Source organism: Macaca fascicularis, chromosome 18 (genome assembly GCF_037993035.2).
Source record: "Macaca fascicularis isolate 582-1 chromosome 18, T2T-MFA8v1.1".
In the NCBI taxonomy this organism is placed as follows: Eukaryota; Metazoa; Chordata; class Mammalia; order Primates; family Cercopithecidae; genus Macaca; species Macaca fascicularis.
In genome coordinates, this window is record NC_088392.1 from 10,536,981 (window position 1) to 10,561,358 (window position 24,378).

The 24,378-nt window shown below is 35.2% G+C and overlaps 1 protein-coding gene across 15 annotated transcripts in view; it reads left to right on the forward strand.

Annotated features, from left to right (window-relative positions):
• RTTN (rotatin) overlaps positions 1 to 24,378 on the forward strand; it is a 193,793-nt gene that overhangs the window by 54,565 nt on the left and 114,850 nt on the right. For 10 of the 15 annotated variants that reach the window (XR_012427194.1, XR_012427193.1, XR_012427192.1 and 7 more), the window contains 11 exons: positions 55 to 180; positions 694 to 813; positions 1,749 to 1,885; positions 4,994 to 5,165; positions 8,403 to 8,502; positions 10,597 to 10,685; positions 11,065 to 11,182; positions 15,480 to 15,576; positions 16,217 to 16,285; positions 22,208 to 22,396; positions 22,998 to 23,237. Coding sequence is in view for 10 of the 15 variants with exons in the window: in XM_074022620.1 (XP_073878721.1) it covers positions 55 to 180; positions 694 to 813; positions 1,749 to 1,885; positions 4,994 to 5,165; positions 8,403 to 8,502; positions 10,597 to 10,685; positions 11,065 to 11,182; positions 15,480 to 15,576; positions 16,217 to 16,285; positions 22,208 to 22,396; positions 22,998 to 23,237 (1,457 nt within the window). In the remaining 5 variants the exon portion in view is untranslated. Of the gene's footprint in view, positions 1 to 54; positions 181 to 693; positions 814 to 1,748; positions 1,886 to 4,993; positions 5,166 to 8,402; positions 8,503 to 10,596; positions 10,686 to 11,064; positions 11,183 to 15,479; positions 15,577 to 16,216; positions 16,286 to 16,336; positions 16,437 to 22,207; positions 22,397 to 22,656; positions 22,697 to 22,997; positions 23,238 to 24,378 lie in introns of those variants that run through there. The other 5 variants (XM_074022621.1, XM_005586471.4, XM_074022619.1 and 2 more) reach the window with 3 other exon arrangements.

Here is a 24,378-nt window from a genome sequence, read left to right on the forward strand (position 1 = left end):
TTTGGAAAAATCAGTGTTGCTAATTTAAAAATACTTTTTAATATTATTTTACAGGAATGTTTAGGTGTCCATAATGTCACTAAATCTGTGTCTTCACTTTGCAATGGAATTCATTTTCTACTTCATCCAAAAGTTCTGTATGAAATCTCTGTGTTTGGCATTCAAGACCCCAAAAGTGAGGTATGATGTTAAAAATAAGTGAAAATACTCCTGTAATTTAGATACTCAGCTAAATCAAGGTGATATGCTAATACAGTTTAGATAGCATGGTGAGAAACTGAAAAGAAACCTGTCTTTGGTACATTGGTTCACTCGAAGTGTTATTTAAATAAAAATAGATGTTACATAAAATGTGGCAATAAAAATACAGGACACACATGATTTCAAAAAATTCAGATCAGTTTACTTACATTTTTCATCTAAGATGTAGAGAACTATGCAGTACAGGTAGTAAGCAGATTATTTCAGTTAGGGAAATTTTTACTCAAGGGACAAATGTACATTAAGGTAAGAAAGTAGAAATCATTAAGGAAGAAAAACAGAACAGAATGTAAGATGATGCTATGGAAATAAGAACTTTTGAAAGAGATGTTAATTATAGCATCTTTCCAGATGTTATAAAATGTTACAGGTGTGTCAGGTGACCTAGTGGGACATCTCATTTGACTGGTTTGTCGCGTCTGTGCTGTTGAGCAGGTGAACACTGCTGCCAAGGCCATTCTGTTATACCTGCTTCAGGGACGATTGATGATGACAGCCCTGACCTGGAACAAGTTTATTGAGTCTCTGTGTCCTGTCATTCCAATACTACAGGTATTCTGTGAAATTCACTTTTTATGATACCATTTATCTTTGGCTGGGTGTCATTGATTTAAACACACGCAAACAGCAAAACTGTCATGTTGTGAGAGAAATGAAGAGAAGCTGTGAAGGCGCTGGGGATAAGTGAACAGCAAGTGGGTGGCTGTCTTGTTTCTGGCAGAAAGTTAAACAAGGATAGCCAATTTGTCTGTATATATTTTATATATCTGGGTGGGAGGTTAAAAAGTGAGGTGCATTCACAGCATTGACTGTGAAAAATAGAACTCAACCTTATATAAAGGCCTTTAGGCAGAGCTAACAGTGCTTTTTAAGCAGACCTTACATAACAACTAACTTGCCTCATGAATTCTATCCATGCATATATATGATTAGATTGATACCTTAATTAACATGCTCCTGGAAAAAGCTTTTTTTTTTTTTTTTTAAAGCAATCCTTCTGGACGTTAAAGGAGTCAGGTTTCTGTCTCTTTTGGATGAAAAGGTGGAGTTCAGAGGTGCCATCGTAAGCACAGTCCTCTTTTAGAAGAGAGAGCCTGGACCTTGTGCCTTGAGACTCACAGGGTCCTATTCCATGCGTGTAGCATTTAGAGCACTCCGTCTTCTTAGGGTGGGGATGGGCTGAGGATCTGCGAGGTGCTTCACTGAGGAGAGGTGCTGCTGTTAGAATCTTAGAAAATAGAAAGATCAGCAAGTGTCAAGAAGGTTGGCATGTTTTCCTGAAGTTCTCCTGTATGTATGTGTATTTTCTTTTAAATACAGTTTTATTTAGGCTCCTTAGCTCATAGAGGTTATTTTAAAAAATAACTATTCAACTGAATCGACAGACATTTATGAGTTGCTGATAGGACAATACAATTCTTATTTTCAAGTTGAAAAGTTATGTATATAATTAGACAATAACTTCTCTTTAAAAACAAATATATTAGGGCTATGCCGACACAGAAGATCCTTTGGGTAACTGCATTCTCCTTCTAAGCAAAGCAAGTTCTGACACAGAAGAGATTCTTCCGTGTACTACCCGATTAAAGTCCATGCTGCGACTTTTGCTAGTGAAAAAGCCATCGTGAGTACAACATAATCTTGTGAACATCAAAGATTAATGGAAACATGCTAAGAAAGTATAGTAACTATATATAATTTGAAACAAAACTAAATAATTTTTAAGGAGGGTGGTACTCCATTACTAGAGGAAACTAATGCATGAAACTAAGCAGATACAAGGTCTTTTTTGTACTTGCTGACTTTCATCCATTTTACAGCCAAGTTATTCCTTGCCAGATCAGCCTATGTTATAGGACTGCTACTAAGTGCTGCTCAGTAGTGCCCTAGGCAAGTTGGAGAGCCATGGAGATAAATAGATGGTAAAAATTATAGTGCTTTCCCATCTTCTCTTTAGAAATTGTTAGTCTCCCAGAGTGATCCTTTTGTAAAAATCTGTTCTGAATATTAAGTTTTTTGTAAGTGTAGTAGGCCAGTTGTCTCATATACCAGAGTTATGTAGATATTTTAATCCCATGTAGCTGTGTTCTTACTTGGGAAACTGAAAATGAATCCTTTCTTTGACCGCCATTAATGTAAGCATTGTTTTAGTTAATGAAAAGAAGGAGAATGATACTGTTTTTTTTTTCCGTCTCTGTCATTGCAACATGAATCTTTTCTATTATTATTTTTGGTAACAGTGGTTAGATTTTCCCTTACTGAAAAAGAAAAAAATGCTTAGAGTCAAGATGGATAAGCAGGGCTAAAGAGGAATAGTTAGTTGAAAAGGCTAGGAAGAATGGACAGACATTCTTCTGACAATGGATAATTTGTGTTTCCCAAAGCTTACATCAGGAAAATACAGCAGCTTATTTATAGAGAGATCATTGGACTGGAAAATAAGGAAGTAGGTGGAAGTTAACTAAACCATTAAGAGAATAGAAGAAGGAAAATTATGGAGTCTTTAAAATATCTCTGCAGTATAGAGAGTAGTGTTATGGGTGATACAGGAAGAAGTAGGGCAGAGGGAGTTAATGTGCTTGTGTTCTCGGGGTTGTCTTCTACACGTGCAGAAAGCCTCTTCCCTGTTAATTAACGTGCTAGTGTGGTACTCTTGACTTGAACAAACCCCCAATTTGGAGAATTAACACAATAGGGGTCATTTCTTGTTTGCTTTTCAAGGAGCTCAAGGTCCTCAGGTTAATAAAGACATTCTAAGGTAGGACATCCCCAGGAGTGTAGTGCAAGGCAAGGCCAGATCTTTCTTTGGGTAAGATAATTCTCTATTATACAGAACTTAAAACAATTCAAATGACATATTTGTTTTCCTTATTGTATTAATTCTGCCCCATCCCACCAACCCATCCATAAACTCCATGAAGACAGGAACCCTGTCCACTGGCTAATCTTGTATTCTTAGAACTTCATAGAGTACCTTATACATAAATACACAGTCATGCATTGCTTAATGACATGGATGCATCCCGAGAAATGCTTTGTTAGGTGATTTTGTCCTTGTGTGAACATCATAGAACGTACCGTACACAAAACTAAGTAATAATAACTTACTACATACATACCTAAGCTATATCATATAGCCTATTGCTTCTAGGCTGCAAACCTGTACAGCATGTTACTGTACTGAACACCGTAGGCAGTTGTAACACAGTGGCATTTGTGTATCTAAACATAGAAAATGTTTAGAAAAATATAGTAATATAATCCTGTGAGACCGCTGTTGTATATGTGATCCACTGTTGACTGTAACATTGTTATGCAGTGCATGACTGTACTCAAAAGTATTAAAGAATTATATACATATATAGGAATAACTGAATTCTGGCATCCTGTGCTAAACCTAAAAAGATGCTAAATGTATATACCAGAGAACAAGATGCATAAATACATGCTTTACATACCTCATCTCTAGCCACATTTACTAGGGGTGATACCTGTCTCTCAACTGACAACCCCAGATGTGAATATAGATATCATTGACTTAGAATGTAAGGAACAAAGGAAAACTATTAGGTAGGTGTTTAGCCTTTCTAAGCTCTCTTGAGGTAACTCAGGAAATGGAGAGGGAGAAAGTTTGCCTGACTTACTAGTCCTCTGGAGATGATATCAGTTAACAATATTGCAGTAAATATCTACTTTGTGTTAGATTCAGGAAGTATTTATTGGGTGGCTTACTGTGTATCTATGAGCTGTGGAAAGGTAGCAGCACACCACACAGACATGGGCCCTGCCCTTTCAGCATTTAGCGTGTAACTGGGAATATAGCTCTTATTAGCAATTATTCTTTATTATTAGTTGTCATAAAGTGAGATAAAAGTTATGATGCAGGGGCTCAGGGTGGCAGGCCTACATCCAGAAGGCAGCCTGCTCTCGTCTGGAGTCGGAGGGCCACTCTAATGATGCATGTTTTAATTGTTGTCTTATAGGTAGTTCTTAAAACCTGGCAACTTGTATTATTGCTTAAAATTTGTCCAGTTTCTAGGTAGTTCAAGAACCTGTCAGGAGGTTCTTGAGGAGTGACGGATACATGGTTGTCTCAATATCTGCCGCCTCAGTGACCTTTGTCCACTCGGTGGTTTTTCTGTTTCTCTATTTCATTGTTCAGTGGCATACAGTATTTAAACTTTTCTTGAAAAGTCTCCCACTTCGCCACTCAGCTGAACTTATTCCTAATCCCTTCCAGATAAGGAAAAGGTGTTTGTATTTTCATTTTTCACAGGAATCTGTTTGACCCCTGATGTAAGAAGATTTTGATACATTGTAGTGTTATCACACTTCCGTTATGAGCGTCATTACTCTCCTGAGGGTTCATCTTAACGTTTGGACTCTGGTCGGCAGTCTGTGATACTTTTTATGGTTGAGAATAGATCACTAGATTTGAAGACAGGAGTTATAGATTTAATTCCCAGATGTACTTATTGAAGTTTACTCAATAAGTGAGTCTGTCTCATTTGTAGTTATTATTTTTTGTTTCTGATGTTTATTTTATAACTTGAATAAATCATTATAGTTATATATGCAAGATTTTTTAGAAGTAAATTATTACTAGTAATGGCAGTATAATTGTGACTACTTATTGTACTTTGTTGATATGTAATTACTTGTAATTATAAGCCCTTTTACGATAGACATTTGTGTATCACGAAAGTTCGACTTCAGTACTTTGTGTTCTTAGGGTCCGCTCACAAGCGTTAAAGCTTTTAGCGTTGCATCTTACCAGTGAAGAAGGGGCTGACACAAAGCGTCCTCTGATAGACGCCAGAGTTCTCTCCAGAGTTACGAATTTATTCATTGTGAAGAAACCTATTGAACTCAAACTGGATGACAGAAGAGAGCTGGTTATTAAGGTGACTATAAATTTTGAGTTTATTACTGGGTGGTAATTTGATACATTTTTATATCTTGTATTTTATGTGACATTCTTCAGTTTGTGTATGTCCTGGGGAGGGAGAGAAGTGTGGGGATTCAGGGCTGATTGGAAATTGTGTTCTGGCTGTATCTGGCTTCTGGATATGTTGATTCATTGCAGTGGTCCCAACCTTTTTGGCAGTAGGGACCAGTTTCACAGGACAATCTTTCCATGGATCGGGGCAGGAGTGTTGTTTTGGGATGATTCAAATGCATTATATTTATTGTGTACTTTATTTCTATTATTGTTACATTGTAATATGCAATGAAATAATTGTATAGCTCACCATAATGTAGAATCAGTGGGAGCTCTGAACTTATTTTCCTGCAACTAGACAGTCCCATGTGGGGGTGATGGGAGACAGTGACAGATCATCAGACGTTAGTTAGATTCTCGTAAGGAGCAGACAACCGAGATCCCTCACACACCTAGTTCACAATACGGTTTGCACTCCTATGAGAATCGAATGCCGCCACTGATCTGACAGGAGGTGGAGCTCAGGTGGGAAGGGGAACGATGGGCAGAGGCTGTAACTACATTTCCCTGTCTTTAGCTAGGACTGTACCTATAGCATGCTGGACTGATGCAGAATTCTATAAAGAAAGCTGTCCACTAGTCCACTGTTTTCATGGATTCATTCCTGTGTTTTGTACTTTCTCATTTCACTTCAAGTTTGCAATCTGTCTGTTTTATTTTAGACTAACTCGCCAAGGCCTGTGGTAGTATGGTAGAGCCACTTGTAATACAGTAGGTTTGTTTGTTTGTTTGCTTTTTAATGGAGAAACACATTATGTTCCTCTAAACTGAATGTTCAGGGCTGTATGACAGTGCTGGCGGGAGGATTGGAGAGTCTTCCACTGGCCACATACCAGGTCTGATTGGGACTTCTCTGAGTACCAAGCCATTGGTAGTCACTCCTGTGTCCTGATGTGTGGAGAAAGGCGGGGCGGGGCCTTTCTAACGCGTCTCCTGTGAATCCATGTTAGGACTGGAAGACAGCAGTGAGTGGGGAAAAGGAGCTTCATCTTTGTTACTTTCTTGTCCCTTTTTCCTGATGCTGGTTTTGCCACCTCAGACTCTGTTCTAGCATGAAGTGACAGTAAGGGACTTGTCTGGGGTAGCTTTGAAGGGGTGCTGGACAGCAAATCCCAGAGTGCTCTTCGCTCTGGGGTCTTCTAAGAGAAAGAATGGAGAGGTCCATGGGAATACCAGCTGGTGGCTTCTGGGAGCAACAGAGAAATCTTGAGTCACAGGTCTGGGTCGCTTTTCTCAGGTTAGCCTGGTACTACCTATAAAGATGTTAGGGAACATGGATGTTTTCTGTTACCTTTATAAGGTTGCTAATGGATTATGGGGTTATGAATAACTTCCTAGCAAAAATGTATGTTAAGAAGAGAGGGGCCGGGCACAGTGGCTCATGCCTGTAATCCCAGCACCATGGTAGGCTGAGATGGGTGGACCACTTGAGCCCAGCCTAGGTGATATGGTGAAACCCTGTCTCTACTAAAAATACAAAAAAATTAGCTGGGTTTGGTGGTCCATGCCTGTAGTCCCAGCAACTTGGGAGGCTGAGGTAGGAGAATCACTTGAGCCCAGGAAGTCGAGGCTGCAGTTAGCTCAGATTGCACCACTTCACTCCAGCCTGGGTGACCAGAGTGAGACCCTGTCTCCAAAAAAAAAAAGAAAAAAAAAAAACCTTGTTTAACATGATAACTCTTTATTTTACATCTTAAGTTCCTTCCTGACCTACTGCATCATTGTTGCAAATTTTATTTATTTATGTATTTATTTTAAACTTTTATTTCAGGTTCGGGGTACATGTGCAGTTTTGTTATATAGGTAAACTCGTGCCATGGGGTTTGTTGTACAGATTATTTCATCACCCTGGTACTAAGCCTAGTACCCAATAGTTATTTTTCAGATCCTCTCCCACCTCCTACCCGCCATCCTCAGGTAGGCCCCAGTCTCCGTTGTTCCCCTCTTTGTGTCCTTGTGTTTTCATTATTTAGTTCCCGCATATAAATGAGAACATGCAGTATTTGGTTTTATGTTCTTGTGTTTTTTTGCTAAGGATAGTGGCCTCCGGCTTCATCCATGTTCTCTCAAAAGACATGATCTCCTTCTTTTTTAAGGTTGCATAGTACTCTATGGTTTATATGTACCACATTTTCTTTATCCAATCTGCCATTGATGGGCATGTAGGTTAATTCTGTGTGTTTGCTATTGTGAATAGTGCTGCAGTGAACATACACATGCATGCGTCTTTATGGTAGAATGATTTGTATTTCTTTGGGTATCCAACATCCATAAGGAACTTAAACAAATTTACAAGAAAAAAGCAAACAATTCCATTAAAAAGTGGATAAAGGACAGAACAGACATTTTTCAGAAGAAGACATACCTGTGGCCAAAAGGCAGATGGAAAAGAGCTCAATATCACTGATCATTAGAGAAATGCAAGTCAAAGCTGCTGTGACGGACCATCTCACACCAGTCAGAATGGCTATTTTTTTTTTTTTTTTTTTTTTTTGTGAGACGGAGTTTCGCTCTTGTTGCCCAGGCTGGAGTGCAGTGGTGCGATCTTGGATCACTGCCACCTCCGCCTCCTAGGTTCAAACGATTCTCCTGTCTCAGCCTCGCGAGTAGCTGGGATTACAGGTGTGTACCACCATGCCCAGCTAATTTTTATATTTTTAGTAGAGACGGAGTTTCACCGTGTTGGCCTTTTGTATTTTTAGTGGAGATGGGGTTTCACCATGTTAGCCAAGCTTGTCTCGAACTCCTGACCTCAGATGATCTGCCCACCTCAGCTTCCCAGAGTGCTGGGATTGTAGACATGAGTCATCGCGCCCGGCCAGAATGGCTATTATTAAAAGTAAAAAAATAGCAGATACTGGTGAGGTTATGGAGAAAAGGGAATACTTACACACTGTTGATGAGAGTGTAAATTAGTTCAACCATTGTGAAAAGCAGTGTGGCAATTCCTCGAAGATCTGAATACAGAACTAATTACTCAACCCAGCATTGTGTGAATTTACATGTAAATACATTGGTTATTTAAATAAGTTGATTTTTTGAGCTTTTGTTCATAGGGCACAAACTGTAAAATCTTATTGGAGAATTGGAAGCAGAAAAATGTAATTTTGGGTTTTTTTTTTTTTTTTTTGGTTTGTAGTCGGAGACTGTTGAAAAGGTGTATGAAATCTTCACCTCAGATGATGTTGATCTTGTTTTGAGAAAGTCAGCTGCCGAACAGTTAGCTGTGATTATGCAAGGTAATGCATCCTAAGGAAAATGATTGCTGTACTGCTGATAATATAATTTTAGATTGCTGTGTGGTACTGGCAGGAGTTGGCAACTATGGTTTATGGGCCAGACCCAGCCTGTGGCCTTTTTTTTTTTTGACAGCCCTCAAGAATGGTTTTTGCATCTTTAGAGTTGTTAACAAAACCAAACCAAAACCAAAGAATGTGCAAGAGACCATATGTGTCTGTCTAACAAAACCTAACAACATGCTTACTACCTGGTTCTTTACAGAAAAAGTTTGCTAACCCCTTATTATTTGACCTGTAAAATGCCATTCGATAGAATTATCTTCTTTCTAAAATATTAGTATATTTCCAATAGTGAAGTGCATGTTCCTTCCTCAGTTTACTGAGTGCATGCATCGTATTTTTGATTTGTACCATCTTGCTTAGGGAATTCAATTAAATAATACTTTTGTGGTAGGTAAAATAAAAATAATACACTGTAGCTATGCCTTTTCTTTAAACGTTTTTTTTTAATTTTTTTAATTATACTTTAAGTTCTAGGGTACATGTGCACAATGTGCAGGTTTGATACATTGGTATACATGTGCCATGTTGGTTTGCTGCACTCATCAACTCATCATTTACATTAGGTTTTTCTCCTAATGCTATCCCTCCCCCAGCCCCCATCCCTGAGACAGGCCCGGGAGTGTGATGTTCCCCGCCCTGTGTCCAAGTGATTTCATTGTTCAATTCCCACCTATGAGTGAGAACATGTGGTGTTTGGTTTTCTGTCTTTGTGATAGTTTGCTGAGAATGATGGTTTCCAGCTTTATCCATGTGCCTGCAAAGGACACGAACTCATCCTTTTTTATGACTACATAGTATTCCACAGTGTATAAACGTTTATTTTTAAAAACGACTAGTGTAATACACTGTTAGCTTTGTTTGTAGTGTTGTTATTCCATAGGTTTTTCTTCTTTGGGTTAGTTTTGAATTTTTCCCCATATGTGATGTATGTACTTTAATATTTATGAGAAATGAAAACTTTGAGTTTACATAAAAAGATGCTTATGGTTAGCACTTCTTGTCTTGACATTAGTGGAAACTGGGATGAGAGAGTAATTTGAAAAAACATATTCCACGTATTTGTAGTTTTAACAACAATAACACAGACTACAGAAAATAAGACTAGAAAATGAGGAAAGCCCTGGTTAAAAAAAAAAAAAAAAAAGAAAGACTCATTAAAGAGAATTCCTTCAATATTGTTAACATTTCAAAAGTATGCCTTATAATTTTGGTATGCACTATATTGGGGGGCAAGTAACAGCTAAAGATCATTACAGTGATAGCTACCCCTTCAATATCCGTGTGTGTGTGTGTGTGTGTGTGTTTTTCCTAATGAGAATATAGGAGAAAATTTGTCTGCAAGTTGTTTAATAATTGTAATGAATATATAAGCAATTATAGTTTTGGGTTCTGGAAACATTTGTGTGTGTGGATGTGCATATCTATACATAAAATTTTTTCGTGTGTATACAAAAACTTTTTTATTACAAACATGATATGTGAATATATGCTTATTAAAAAGAAGCTCATGTTCTCCAGAAATATGTAGTGTATTATAATCTTGTTCCTTTTATACTTGCTATTAATAGTTTGAAGTTAGAGATTTTTTATTGATAGAAAAATGTTCATGTTGTAAGTCATATTTTTCACATGAGCTTGTGGAGAATTATAAACATTTGAAGGTGATAAATTTGGAAGAGTCAATGAAATAATATAAAGAAGAAGATTTGCCATGTATAAATATAAGCATTCATTTATGCACTTAAAATTCTCGTAGTTTTCAGAGTCTGAACCAGTTCCATAATTCTTTTTTTATAGTTTTGTTTTTTATGTTACAGAAGTAAGATATGCTTTTTACTTAAACGTTTTCAAATTGGACAAGTGTATATAAAGTAAAAAGTTAAAAGTTTTGTACTCCAATGTTAACCCCAGGTCTAAGTGTTTTTAATAGTTTGAAGGTTGTGTGGATATCAGTTCTGAGTATTTCAAAATATGTTTTTTAAACTACAAAAAAAGTTCTTTAACTTTTAGTAACTTTTTTTTTATCTACAGATATTAAAATGCATGCTGTGGTGAAAAAGTTATGCTTAATTGACAAAATAATTGAGTATTTAAATGAATGTGTGAGTCAAGATGGCAAGGTAAGGCTAATGTGCATCTAGACATTGTTTTACAGGCTGTTTTTATTAATCAGATCTGAAATTGAACCGAGCAGAGTTTGGATGAGTACTTGGATTTTAAATCCTAAGTAACACCTCCTATCTCATTCATTTTTTTAAATTCTAAAAGTGGAGTCTCTATAAAGGAAAACTAATTTTAAAATTTGCATAAGATGGGCAAGCAGAAGTATATACAAAACTTACTTTCAGTGGAAAGTAATTCCTAGTATTTCTTTACGTTTCAGTTTCAGGTAATTTGATGAAAAAGCATAAAATTTAGAGTAAGGTAATATTATGGTATGTTTGATCTCACCTGATAATTGGTGAAAATAAAATAGCTGTGTTTTTCCTCCTGGCCCAGGTTGTAGAATGTTTGGTACAACCATGCCTCACACTCTTGAGGAAGGTTTTATGTGGCGATCCAGTCATGCGTGTTTCCCTCTCACAACAGCCTTCTCTTTTGAGCCTGTTATTCAGAGGTAAATAAAAGAAAATCTGCTAATAATTAGATTGTTCTTAAGTTTTAAGTGTTTCTTCTTTAATTGTAAGTGACATTTACTTTTTATTTTACTCTTAGAACATCAGCATTTATTACTGAACACACTACTAAAAACTAATCACAGTGGAAAATGTTTAATATTTCTGTGGAAATTGCTTTATAATCTTGTTACTGAGTGGAGCCTAGAGCTGAGAAAGGGTGAAACCTCTCATTGTTCTTTGTACCTTGATGTAGATATCATCTGGTGCTCAGACAGTAAACTATTACCTATAAACAGAGAAAGTTGCAGTTGCTGTTATTACTATCTTTTTTCCAATATCTCTTTCGTCTTTCTTGTTTTGCTTGTACCTTTGGATCTTGGTACATTTTGTCTGATTATTTCATTTGACAGGTGTTAAGGGTATTGACTCAACCTGTGTGGGCAGAAACTAGACCATCCTAAATGACTCTGAGCCTAAATTTATTACATTCTACAAAGTGTGGTTTTAAAAACCCATTTTAATTTGATTCTAATTTAGTAAGGTGTTAGATGAACACATTTCGTGTTGTTTTGTCCTGCCTGTCTTCTTTGTTTTTTTTTCTCAATGGAGACTTTGGTAACATTTTGTACTATTTTCTTTCTTAGAGATTTAGGCCACTGCTTTTTAATATTCTACAGGAGTCATGTAGGCCGAGCATCTGAATGTGCTTCATCTTGTCTGTTATCAGGCATATAGGAGATAAGCGAGATTTATGTTCAAAATATGTTATTGCAATATAGTCCTTTTATTTTAGCATTTTTTCCTCCTGTTGGCTTCTGCTTGCCAAGTAAGATGCAGTTTATTGAAGTAGCAGCAGTAAAACCAGGTAAAGCTCTAAACGGATTCAGTGTGTTTAGGCTCATAACATTTTGAGTAGACTATAACGTTTTTATAGGATTGTTGTATAGACTGATCATCTGAAAGAGCAGCAGTTATAGATTTTTAGTTTTCTTTAATCCTGTTAATAATTGTCTTCTTATTAACTTCATTCATTTGAATGTAGTTCCTAGTTTACCTTTTCATTTATAATTTTCATTTAAATTATTCAAGCATGGAGCTTATTATGAACACCTACTGGATTCAAAAGCATGTTCCAAGGCAATATAATCTATACCCTTTTCAGTATTTCAGTTTTTCTATTTCATTGCTGTTTGTGGAAATTACTTTCAATGAGTCTGAGAATGAATATAGTATCCCCCATTAATGGATTTAGTTTCAGGAAAAATTTTACTTATTTATTTATTTATTGAGACAGAGTTTCACTCTTGTTGCCCAGGCTGGAGTGTAGTGGCACGATCTTGGCTCACTGCAACCTCTGCCTCCCGGGTTTAAGCATTTCTCCTGCCTCAGCCTCCCGAGTAGCTGGGATTACAGGTGCTTGCCACCATACCTGGGTAATTTTTGAATTTTTAGTAGAGGCTAGGTTTCTCCATGTTGGCCAGGCTGGTCTCAAAGTCTTGACCTCATGTGATCCACCTACCTTTGCCTCCCAAGGTGCTGGAGTTACAGGCATGAGCCACCATGCCTGGCCGAAAAATGGATTTTTAACTAGCTGCTTAACCAAGAAAACCCATTTCTCAGCAAACGTTTATTAAGTACATGCTTTGTGCTAGGTGCAGTGCTAGGCCCTTGGGTTATATTGCTGAGCATGGTAAATGACCCTCTTGGAGCTTACAGTAGAGTTGGAGACATTGACAAGTAAATATACAGTACACCACAATAATACTTATAGTTGGGGATTCCTGGTGCCAGAGGACGTGCTGGTCAGATTGGTTGGTGATAAGTATCAGAGATTGTTTCTAGGGAATGTGGCATCTAAGATGGAATTTCAGAAATGAGTAGGAGTTCAAGTAGGCAAGACTGACTTCTAGATAGAGGGAGCCATGGTTATTTGTATGAGAGACTGATGTGTTTGAGATGGAGCTGGCTGGATTTGGGGAATGTGGAGTGAAGGGGAAATGATGGAATGAGACAGGGAGGGCAGTTCGTGCAGGGCCTGGGAGGTCTTATTAAACAGCAGTGAGGAGCCGTTTAAGGTTGTTAAACAGGGGAGTGTGTGTTTTAGGAAGATTATTTCTGTAGCATGGATAGTGGATCAAAGGAGTAGAATAAATAACTTCTCAGATAACACTGCTTTGATTATAAACTTTATGTTATGACAGAATTCTATACTGTGTTTCAGGGTTAGAAATTAACTTAGAAATCATTTACTATACCATCTCAGTGTGAGGTCTAGAGAGATTTAGCAACTTGGCCAAGGTTATAACCAAAAAATGGTTATTGGGTTATTTACTTTGCTACTGAGAGAGAATCTAAACTTCCTTACCTTTGTTTGTTTTTGTTTTAAATAATCACAGACCTATACATACTCACTGTAAAAATTCAGGCAATATAGAACTATACAAATTCTAAAAGTTTACATTTTCTTCTCTTTCTCAATTTCCCCAAAGAAGACTGTTCTAGTTATGATTAGGAATGTATTATTCCGAATGATTTTTTCTACACACACATGTAGTTTTCATTATATATATTACAGTATTGTGTTGCTTCCTTTTTTCAACTGGAAATGTAACTTGAATATCCTTCCATGTTATTTTATGTGAGTATACATTCTTTAAAAAACCCTAAGAACAACTGCATTGGTGTTTCAGAATTTCAGTTTGCTGTGTTCCTGGGTATTTGTTTTAGATTTTTCACCATGACAGTAATCATGTTGTGTGGTCATCTTTGTGCATTCTGTGTTGCAATTCCTACGTCAAAGAGATTTTATAAGATAATGGTTAAGTTCCTTTCCAAATCACTCTCACCAAAGGTGTTTAAAAATGCTTATTTTCATTACAACTTTGCTAACACTGAATATGTCTCATTAAAAGTTTTTAATCTTACAGGTAAAAATATATAATTGTTTTATTTTCTTAGTTTTAGTGAAGTTATCTTTTATATATTTTATATTCAAATTTCATAATCTATGGATTACCTGTTTTTGTGTTGTATTTAATTTCTTTTTAGTGACTTGTAGGGTGTTTTAATTATAAGATAGACACAATCCTTATGCTTGATTTTACGTGATTAACATTTTCTTTCAACTTTTCTATCCTTTAAATGTATTTATTATTATATTTTTAACCTTAAACTTAAATATTTTATGGAAATACATAGAGCTTTTCTGTTATGGCAGTTGGGCAATTTTTCATCATGCTCTTCAAGTAGGACTTTCTCTAGTTTCAGATTGAAAACACTTTTCCTGTGTTTCAAGTGTTGTTTAAAAAAATTAAATTTTAAATCAGGCAAAGGCATTGCTGTAATTTCTTATTTATTTGGAAATATTATGGTTCATTCTCTTTATCACTGATGTGAAATGTCTATTTTATTATAAGTTAATTTTTACATGTTCTCTGTTTCTTTACTTTTTTTTTTCCTATTTTTAATCATGTCAATTACATAAGGATGATTTTCTTTTCTAGCAGTTAGGAAAAATATCTTCTCTCAAAACTTATTTCTTATTGCTGCTTCCCTGAATTTGCTAACTGTGTATTATGTTGTTATTCCTGTGAGATAACATCATCCTTCTTTGTTTAGAATTTCATAGGTTTCAAGCATTGAGAAATTGTAGCATTGGGATCATTATAGAAGTGGGAACTTATACTTAATGATAAAGAATCGGACCAGGGCACTTAGCTAAGTAGTAAGTAGTAGAGCTAGTGTTAAGTCTATCCGTTCAGAGCCCTTCCCTTTTCCATCATCTTGTCATAATTAACAGGAACCAAAACAATGACACAGCCCAAGGATAACATATTAAAGTCAAATCCAAGTTCTATGATCACATGTTTGTAGTAAAGGGCAAAAGTTGTAAATTAAGATCTCTCAGTGAGGAAACTTTAGCTAAAATTACATGACTCGGCATAACCTTCTAGAGGCTGTATCAGTTCATTTCTCTACCTAAAACTAGACAGTGTCTAGTGAGTGTATCTACAAGTGTCACTCCTGGACTGGTAGCGTCTGCGTCCTCTGAGAACGTATTAGAAATTCATATTCACAGGCTCCACCCTAAACCTATCCAATCAGAAACTGTTTTTACAAGCCCTCCAGGTGATTCTTGTACATCCACAGGTTTGAGATGAAAGCCTGTGTTTTAGTGTCACCTTATCTGGGTTAATGTTGCATTTCTTTTCTCTTCAAATTAAGATATTTTAAATTCGAAGTTTGTTCTTTCTAGACATACAAATATTTCATAAAGTTGTGCTTCTTTTTATTTAGTTTCCTTAATATTTCATGAAGATTGTACTGTCGTGACTGAAGTTGGAGCACTATTTTGTCTTCTATTATTTGATGAAGTATCAAGAATGGATATGTGGTGAGATAAAATAATTTATAAGTTTTTTACTCTTAACTGTTTGTCTCAGGTATCTGATGCAATCTTACAGCAATGCGTGGAAATTTCTGGTTTATGAAGCTTATGCTGTCCATGCTACACCCATATGTGGTATGAATTTTGATTTGAATAAACAGTATTCAAAAGCCTATTGGTTCAGAAAGTCTATCTCAAATTTTATTTTTAAACATTACTAAGTATGAAATTTAAAATTACTGCAGTAATTTTTGTCTTTAATACATTTTTAGTACGTACCTTCAACTATGTGTTTTTTTCTTAATACTTCATTATTTTTTAAAAAACTCGGAAGATGTTTAGGACAATAGTATATGATTAGCACTGATCTTGAGCAGGATCCGTGGGCGGAGACACACAAAGTCCACCTGCCATTACCACCAATGCACTGAATCATTTGTTATGTGGAATTTTTTTTTAAAACATGATTTACTCTTCATAAGCACATCTAGGAAGTAGCAAACATGTTGTTACTATACTAAATGATAGACTCAATTGCAGCGCTTGCTTTCATTTGCAGTCAGTGAAGTGAGGTAAGTTGTATTTGTTAGACAAAACTTGGTCTACTCAGTTGCTTCTTTGTTTTTGTTTTTCTTTTACGAAACAGGTCTGTTAATCCTTCCAATAAACCTTCTTTGCCGTCAGTCTTCAGTTTGCCTGTTTCAGTTTTTAGAAGGTAAAGGATTTATTTCTCTGATTTTCTTGAAGGATGAAATGTTACAGAAAGGGAAATCAAAATCTACAATTTCTCACAATTTTCATTTAGCATTTAAATCCCATAACTTGGGCTTTCATGGTTCCTTCATGATGGTGCTTTGAAGATTTCAGTAAGTATATCTCCCCACCACCAATTTTTTATTTTGGTATCGTTCAAATTTACAGGAAAGTTGAAAGAACTATACAGTGCATACCTGTATGTCGTTCAGCCTAGAGTCATCAATTATTTACATATGAGTCTCTTTGCTTTCTCTCTCCTAATATGTATTTTTATTTATATTTAGTTCTCCCTCACCCTCCAATTGGAAATAAGTTTCAGACATAAATTCACTCCCTTCCTATATATTCCAGCATGCACATCCTTAGGTTAAGGACATTATTCTATATAACTGCTACAATATGATCACATCTAACAAGATTACAAATAATTCTGTAACATGATGTGGTTTCTCCAGTTATCTCCAAGTATCTTTTGTATATATTTTTTCATAATGCAATAACAAGTTAAGGTCCTACATTGTGCTTGGTTTTCATGTCTCCTTAGACTTTTTAAAAAAGTAAATTGTTTTTATTGACATATGTCATACATAAAGCATACAAGTCATAAGGGTACAGCCCTTGAATTTTTCCAAGTAAACGTACTTATTTATGTCACACAGAAATCTGACATAGAATATTACTAACAGACCAGAACCCCTTTTTGTGCTCTCTCATTACCTTCTACCACCCCAAAATGTAATCCTATTTTAATTTCTATTGCCATACATTATTTTTGCTGGTTTTGAACTTTATAAATAGAGTGCATTATTATGTTGGCTTTTTGCTCAACTTGGAGAGATTTGTCCATATTGTTGCATGAAGCAATAGTTGGTTCATTTTCACTGCTATGTGGTATTCTGTCTAAGAATATACAACACTTTTATTTACCATTCTATTTGTAGACGTTTGATTTGTTTTCTGTTTGGACTATTATGAATAAATGACTGCTAAGAACATTCTTGAACATGTGTCATTGTTGGAATATAGGATATTTATGTTTAGCTTTAGTAGATGCTATCAAACAGTATTACAAAGCGGTTGTGCTGATTTACATTCCCACCAGCAGTGGAAAAGTACTAGGTGCCCCACATCCTCACCAGCTTTGGTATTTGCATTACCAGTCTTAATTGTGTGTAGATTTGGCTAAATAATAAAACTTACATGACTGCAGTAGTCGTGCTTAGAATGAGATCACATTTGTGGGTGCTGGGAGCTGTCTTGGCTTAGAAGCCTCATGTCCCAAATAGAAAATACATTCTCTAGTGAGCGTGCTGTAGGCATAGTTTCCAGGTTGCTTGTAAGAGCCACAGCACTCAAGATTGCTCAGAGCTGTGCCGTCCCATCATGCGTTTGTAGTTTATTCCTAGATGTCTCAGTCCAGATGTGGGGAGTCATTTTCATCATAAGCAAAGCAGCTTAGTAAATTCTTGACATTCCATATCTATCTGATTTTTACTGGGTAAAGGGAGAGAGTTAGCTCAAGATCACGTTTGTCCATAAAGAGGAGAAAGGGTTTTATTTTTCCTTTACTCACAGTAATGTTGTCATTTAAAAAAGTGTTGCCCATCTGATGGATGTATAGTGGTATCTCAAAGTGGTCCTGATGTATTATTCTTTGCTTTTTATTATTTTCTTCCTTCGATGTTCTTCAGACTTAATTTACTGTTCATTTTCTAACTTACTGGAAGATTGGCCATTGATGAGCCGCCCTTTCATTTAAAGCTATCAATGTTTCTAAGTATGGCTTTTGGTATATTCCACGAATTTGATATGCCATATTTTATTATTTAGTTCAAAATATTTTCTAAGTGTTTTGTGATTTTTTTTTCTTTGATCCAAGGGTTGTTTAGAGTTATTGGGGGTAACTAGTGAAGATTTAGTTTATTAGGTGTTCTAGTTATTTTATTACTAATATTTAGCTTAATATTGACATTAGAAAATATTTTCTATGATTCTAATTCTTTAGAGTTTGTTGAATTTTACTTCATGGCCCAGCATATGGTCAGCTTTTTAAAATGTTCCATGTGTAGTTGAAAATAATAATGTATATGTAGTAGTTGTTGGATATACTGTTCTGTAAGTATCAAAATATATCAGGTTTATTGATAGTGGTCAGATCTTCCCTGTGTCTACTTTACTGTATGTGTGTGAAGTTCTTTCAGGTAGCAGAGGGGCATGTTAAAATCTCCACTATGACATTGTCAGTTCTGGCTGACAGCGTGTTTTGAGGCCATGTAATTTAGTTTGTAAACATGCTGGTGGGTTGTCTCTATCATTATGAAATTATTTCTTTATCTCTAGCAGTGCTTCAGCATATAGAATTCACTTGATCCGTTATTACTGTAGCTTCACCAGCTTTTATTTGGTTAGTGGTTAGCATGATATGTGTTTTTCCATCCTTGTAGTTTTAACTGTTTTGTGTCCTTAAATGTACTGGTTTTTTTTGTAAGAAGTATATAGTTGAGTTTTTTTGGTCCAATCTTACAGTATTTACAGTTTTAATGGAATATTTTAATGAATTTTACATTTACTAGAATTACTTATATTTTTGGATACAGATTATTAGCTTGCTGTTTTCTATTTGTCCAGTGTCATTTTTTTTTTTCCTTCTTTTTCCTCTCTGGCTTATCTTGATTAATTTTTAAAATTAATCCATGTTTTTCAGCTGTTAACTTGTAGTTATACATACATTAAGTATTCTATTTATTTATTTATTTGTAGCAATTGGGATCTTGCTCTGTTGCCCAGGCTAGTCTTGAACTCCTAGCTTCAAACAAGGTTCTCCCACCTCAGCCTCCCAAAAGTGTTGGGATTACAGGCATGAGTCACTGTGCCCAGCTAAGTATTCTTCTATGTATGTTATTTCTATATATTTTATACAGAGGATTATTTTATAATATAGAGATTATAATTTACTTTCTTGACTGTGAATTAGTATTTTTACCACATCCCAGACAATGGAAGGACCTTAGAACACATTAACTCCATTTAATTGCTCTTCTTTTTTTTTTCTTTTATTGTCAGGTATTTAAATTCTATAAGATGTTATTATAATTATTTTATGCAGTAAATACTCATTTAGGTTTGTATACCTTGGTCGTTTCTGTTACTTTTTATTGCTTTTTTGGTTTTCCTGCCTCCATCTGAGAATTTTTTTTTGAAGAGATTTTTATTATTTAATGTAGTACACTTACATTAGCAATGATTTCTGTCAGTTTTTTTTTAATCTAAAAATTCTGTTTTAAAAAATGTTATCACTAGGTATAGAATTCTAGGTTGGCAGTTGGAGTCCATTTTTTGTAGGAACATTACTGTCAGTTTTATTGTTGCTTCTTTGAAGGAACTGTGTTCCCCATTCCCTTAGGAGTTCCTTTAGCTGTATCCCACAGCACTTTGCTTGCTTGCTTATTTATTAGGGAGAGTTTATTTTATTTTTATGGGTATATAATAGTACATATTTATGGAGTACGTGTGATATTTTGATATAAACATACAGTGTATAATGATCAAATCAGAGTAATTAGGATGTCCATCACCTCTAATATTTATTGATTCTCTGTGTTAGGAACATTTTAGATCTGCTCTTCTAGTTATTTTGAAATATACAACAAATTGCTGTTGACTATTGTTACTCTATGGTGCTGTGGAACACTAGATCTTATTCCTTCTATCTAAATTTTTATGTACCCATTAGCCATCCCTTCTTAATTCCCCCCTTTCCCACCATCCTTTACAGCCTGTGGTAATCATCATTCTACTCTTTAGCTCCATGAGCTCATTTAAAAAAAAAATTTTTTTTTTTTAGCTCCCACATATAAAGGAGAACATGTGATGTTTGTTTTTGTGTGCCTGGATTATTTCAGTTAACATAATGACTTCCAGTTCCATCCATGCTGTTGCAAGTGACAGGATTTCATTCTTTTTTATGTCTGAATGATACGCCCTTGTGTATTTATACCACATTTTTAAATCCATTCATCTATTGATGAACACTTAGGTAGATGCCATATCTTGGTTATTGTGAATAGTGCTGCAATAAACATGGGAGTGCAAATATCTCTTTGACATACTGATTTCCTTTCTTTTGGATATATACCCAGCAGTGGGATTGCTGGATCATATGTAGGTTCTGTTTGTAGTTTTTTCAGGAACTCCATAATGTTTCCAATAATAGCTGTACTAATTTACATTCCCACTAATGGTGTATGAGCATTCTCCTTCCTACATATTCTTGCCAGCATCTGTTGTTTTTTTGTCTTTTTGATAAAAGCCTCTTTAACTGGGGTGAGATATCTCATTGTGGTTTTGATTTGCATTTCTCTGATGATTGATTGATTTGCATTCCTCTGATTATATGAGAATTTTTTCATATACCTGTTGGTCATTTATATGTCTTCTTTTAAGAAGTTTCTATTCAGATCTTTTGCCCAGCTTTTAATTGGATTATTATTATTATTTTGCTGTTAAGTTGTTTGAGTTCCTTATATATTTTGGTGGTTAATCTCTCACCAGTTGAATAGCTTACAGGTGTTTTCTGTCATTCTGTAGGTGGCCTCTTCACTTTGTTGACTGTTTCCTTTGCTACACAGAATCTTTTTAGCTTGATATGATCCCATTTATTTATTTTTGCTTTGCTTGTCTGTGTTTTTGAGGTCTTACTTAATAAATCTTTGCCCAGGCCAATGTCCTGAAGCATTTCTCTGATGTTTTCTTCTAGTAGTTTCATAGTTTCAGGTCTTACATATATGTCTTTAATTCATTTTGATTTGATTTTTATATGTGGTGAGAGACAGAGATCTAGTTTCATTTTTCTGCACTTGGATATCCAGTTTTCTGAGTACCATTCATTGAAGAGACTGTTCTTTCCCCAAAGTATGTTCTTGGTGCTTTTGTTGAAAGTTGACAAAATGTGTGGATTTATTTCTGCATTCTTTATTCTGTTTTGTTGGTCTGTATGTCTGTTTTTATGCTAGTATCATGCTGCTTTGGTTACTATAGCTTTGTAGCATAATTCAAAGTTAGGCAGTGTGATGCCTCCATCTTTGTTCTTTTTGCTCAGGATTGTTTTGGCTGTTTAGGATCATGTTTTGTTCCATATACATTTTAGGATTTTTTAATATTTCTTTTTGTTCCTTCTAGGATGCAAATTTACATGCATGTTAGATTATTTCACCATGTTAAAGGAAAAACTTGAGACAAAATATACATGCATGTGTCTTTATGATAGAACAAAATTAACTTTGGTTTAAGAGATATTGCTGTTGAATCTGTTTTTATTTCTAAACATATTTCTTGGTTCTTGTTGAATTTATTGATGATGAAACCATGTTATCAAGTGAAAATAATAAGTTGGAATTCAGTCACTTAGTGACCTCTGTGATCATAGGCAATTCACGTATCAGCTTTAAGCCTCATTTTGATCATTTGTAAAATAGGTATCATAGTGCCATACCATCTAACTATGAATGAATGATACAAAATAAGCAGTGTTTGGCATAAAGTAAATATCAGTGTTTTAGCTGAACACCTTTTATGTTTGGTTCACTATATTATTGGGCCCTGACTTCAACGAATGTTAGTTATCTCCGCAACAACTCTAATATAGCATAGAATGTGGTAAGTCCTCAAGAAAGGATTTAAGTATTCTGGGGAGTTTAGAGGAGATGAAAAGAATAATTGAAATACTATATAAATTATGATAACTGTTTAAAATAGGGACTAAGAGAAACCTTTGCATTATTGTGGGTTGGGAGGCATTGAACTAGCCCTCATTTGTGACTCTGTTTTTGAGTAGTATTTAAGAATTTGAAAGTTTGTAATTATTTGTACACATTTTCTTTAGGTATCATCTACCTGTTCATGTAATCAGACACCATGCTGTGAGTCCTTACTCCATAGTTTTGCCCTTATCTGCTGATTGTTTGGACTTGAAGCCGGTGTCAGATATGCTGAGAATAGCTTGGAACCTGTCATGGTATCATGGGAGTGATAATCTGTTGAAGCAAATGAACTCTGAAAGTAAAACGCAAGAGTAAGCTCTTACTTTGTTGAAAAAGCATTTGCAATTAATTAATTGTAATTAATTAGTTAGGTTTTACTTTTTCCTTAAGTCTGGTAGCTTTTTCCCTTGATATCATCTGATTCTGCTTTTTAGCAGTTATAATTTTCACTTTCTTTTAAAGATTACATGTGTTTATTACTTTTCATCTATTATACAAGAAAATTTTAAATGAAAAAGCATTTTACTCTGTACTGTTATAGAGGTTAATATCTGATTTGTTCATAGATATGAATCACTAGGAAAGGGGTTCTGGATTAGAATAAAATCTCAGTAAGTATATGCATGAGCGTTATCATTAGTGTGATGTTGATTACTTTTGAGTATCTTAATATTCTAATATGTCTGTCTTACGTGAATAAAAATTTTTATGGGAAGAAAAGTCATTATAAACATTTGGGGTGCCAATGTAAAATCCTAATATTGGCAGATATGTATCAGTTTTTCTTTTGGCTGTAAGTCAATCTTTTGTTAAAAGATAAAACAACTTTTGGGAGAGTTTATAATAGAAATAAATGTGAGATTTCATTTAAATAGCTTTATGTTCCTCCTTCTTTTTTTTCTTTTTGTCTAGATTTTTAGATGCATTGAAGTTATCCACAGAGGATGTCCTCACTCTGAAGATAACACACGTGGCTAGTGGGCTGCAGGACTGCCTCCATTCCATTGTTCAGGCTGCAGCCCACAGGGAAGTTAGGGCTGCTGTAACTAGGATGAGTTTTTATCTTCTGAATGACAGATTGTCTTTAAAGGGTGGCCCTGGTCCCTGTGGGGTTACCTTGAAGTCCTTGGCTTGGCACACAGCACTGAACAGGTCAGTGTAAGGTCAAGGCTGCCAGTTTCAAAGACCTGGATTGTATTGCATTTGTGTTCATCTCCTAACCTTTGAAGATAAGAGTCTATGCCCTTACTGCTGCTATCATAGAAAGAAAAACTCCAGGATTTGTATCATCTGTAAGAATAGCCAAAGAGAAATTTTTAATTTAGGTATTGCATTGTTGAAGGGATTATTAATAAACTTATAACAATTTATTATCGTTAGAAAATTTTACCTCACAAAAGTAAATAATTAGGGTAAGACATGGATGAAACAAATTGAATGTTTATTTCTATCCATATTATAAATGAGTTGAGACATCAGTGAATTGATTAATAGGTGTGGTACACCTGCCACAGGCTGTTTTGTTTTGTTTTGCTTTTGTTTTGTTCTTAAGTAAATTATATCATTTTTCTTTTTACTCTCAATTTCATGAAGTTGATTGCCATGTGGAGGTCCTTTATAGCAGTTAATTGGGAAGGCTCTAGCTTGTCAGTTTAACATGCTTAACTTGTAGCAGATGGTTGCATTTGCAACAAGACTGATAAGCAACTGCTGCAAGCAGGTTTTCATTTTATTCTTCATGTGACTTTAGTATAAAATGTATAACTTTATTATTTAACATAAAATGTGCAGTTTTTAAGCTGCTAGGTTAAATGAGTTCCCAAAATATGAATTCCTTTATTAGTTTAGCTTTAAAGATTAGTTTATCTGATTAGGCTTTCCAGTGGTGTGCTGGTGCCCACTAATACAGCCTTGTGAGAGAGCTGATGGTTGAATTTTCAGGATTTTTGTAAGTTGATTGTTAAACACAGCCATTCTTAACAATCATATAAACTTACAATTAAATAAGTTATATGAAAAATAAAGGTAATGAATATGCAAACATCACTTTCTAATTACGTGGCAACATTTTACTGTTATCTTTGTTCTTAGGTTATGCATACATGTACACTACAGGGGTATGTATTTTATGGAAATAACTACAGTGGAATGCCAGTGTGCATCTCTTCACAACTTCATGTTACATGGGTGGCTCCAAATTGTCTGGAGTGGGTTATTTACACCATGGAAATTGACAAACACAATAAGTCAGCACTCTACTTCTGTTAGACAGTTACATATTTATCAGCACACT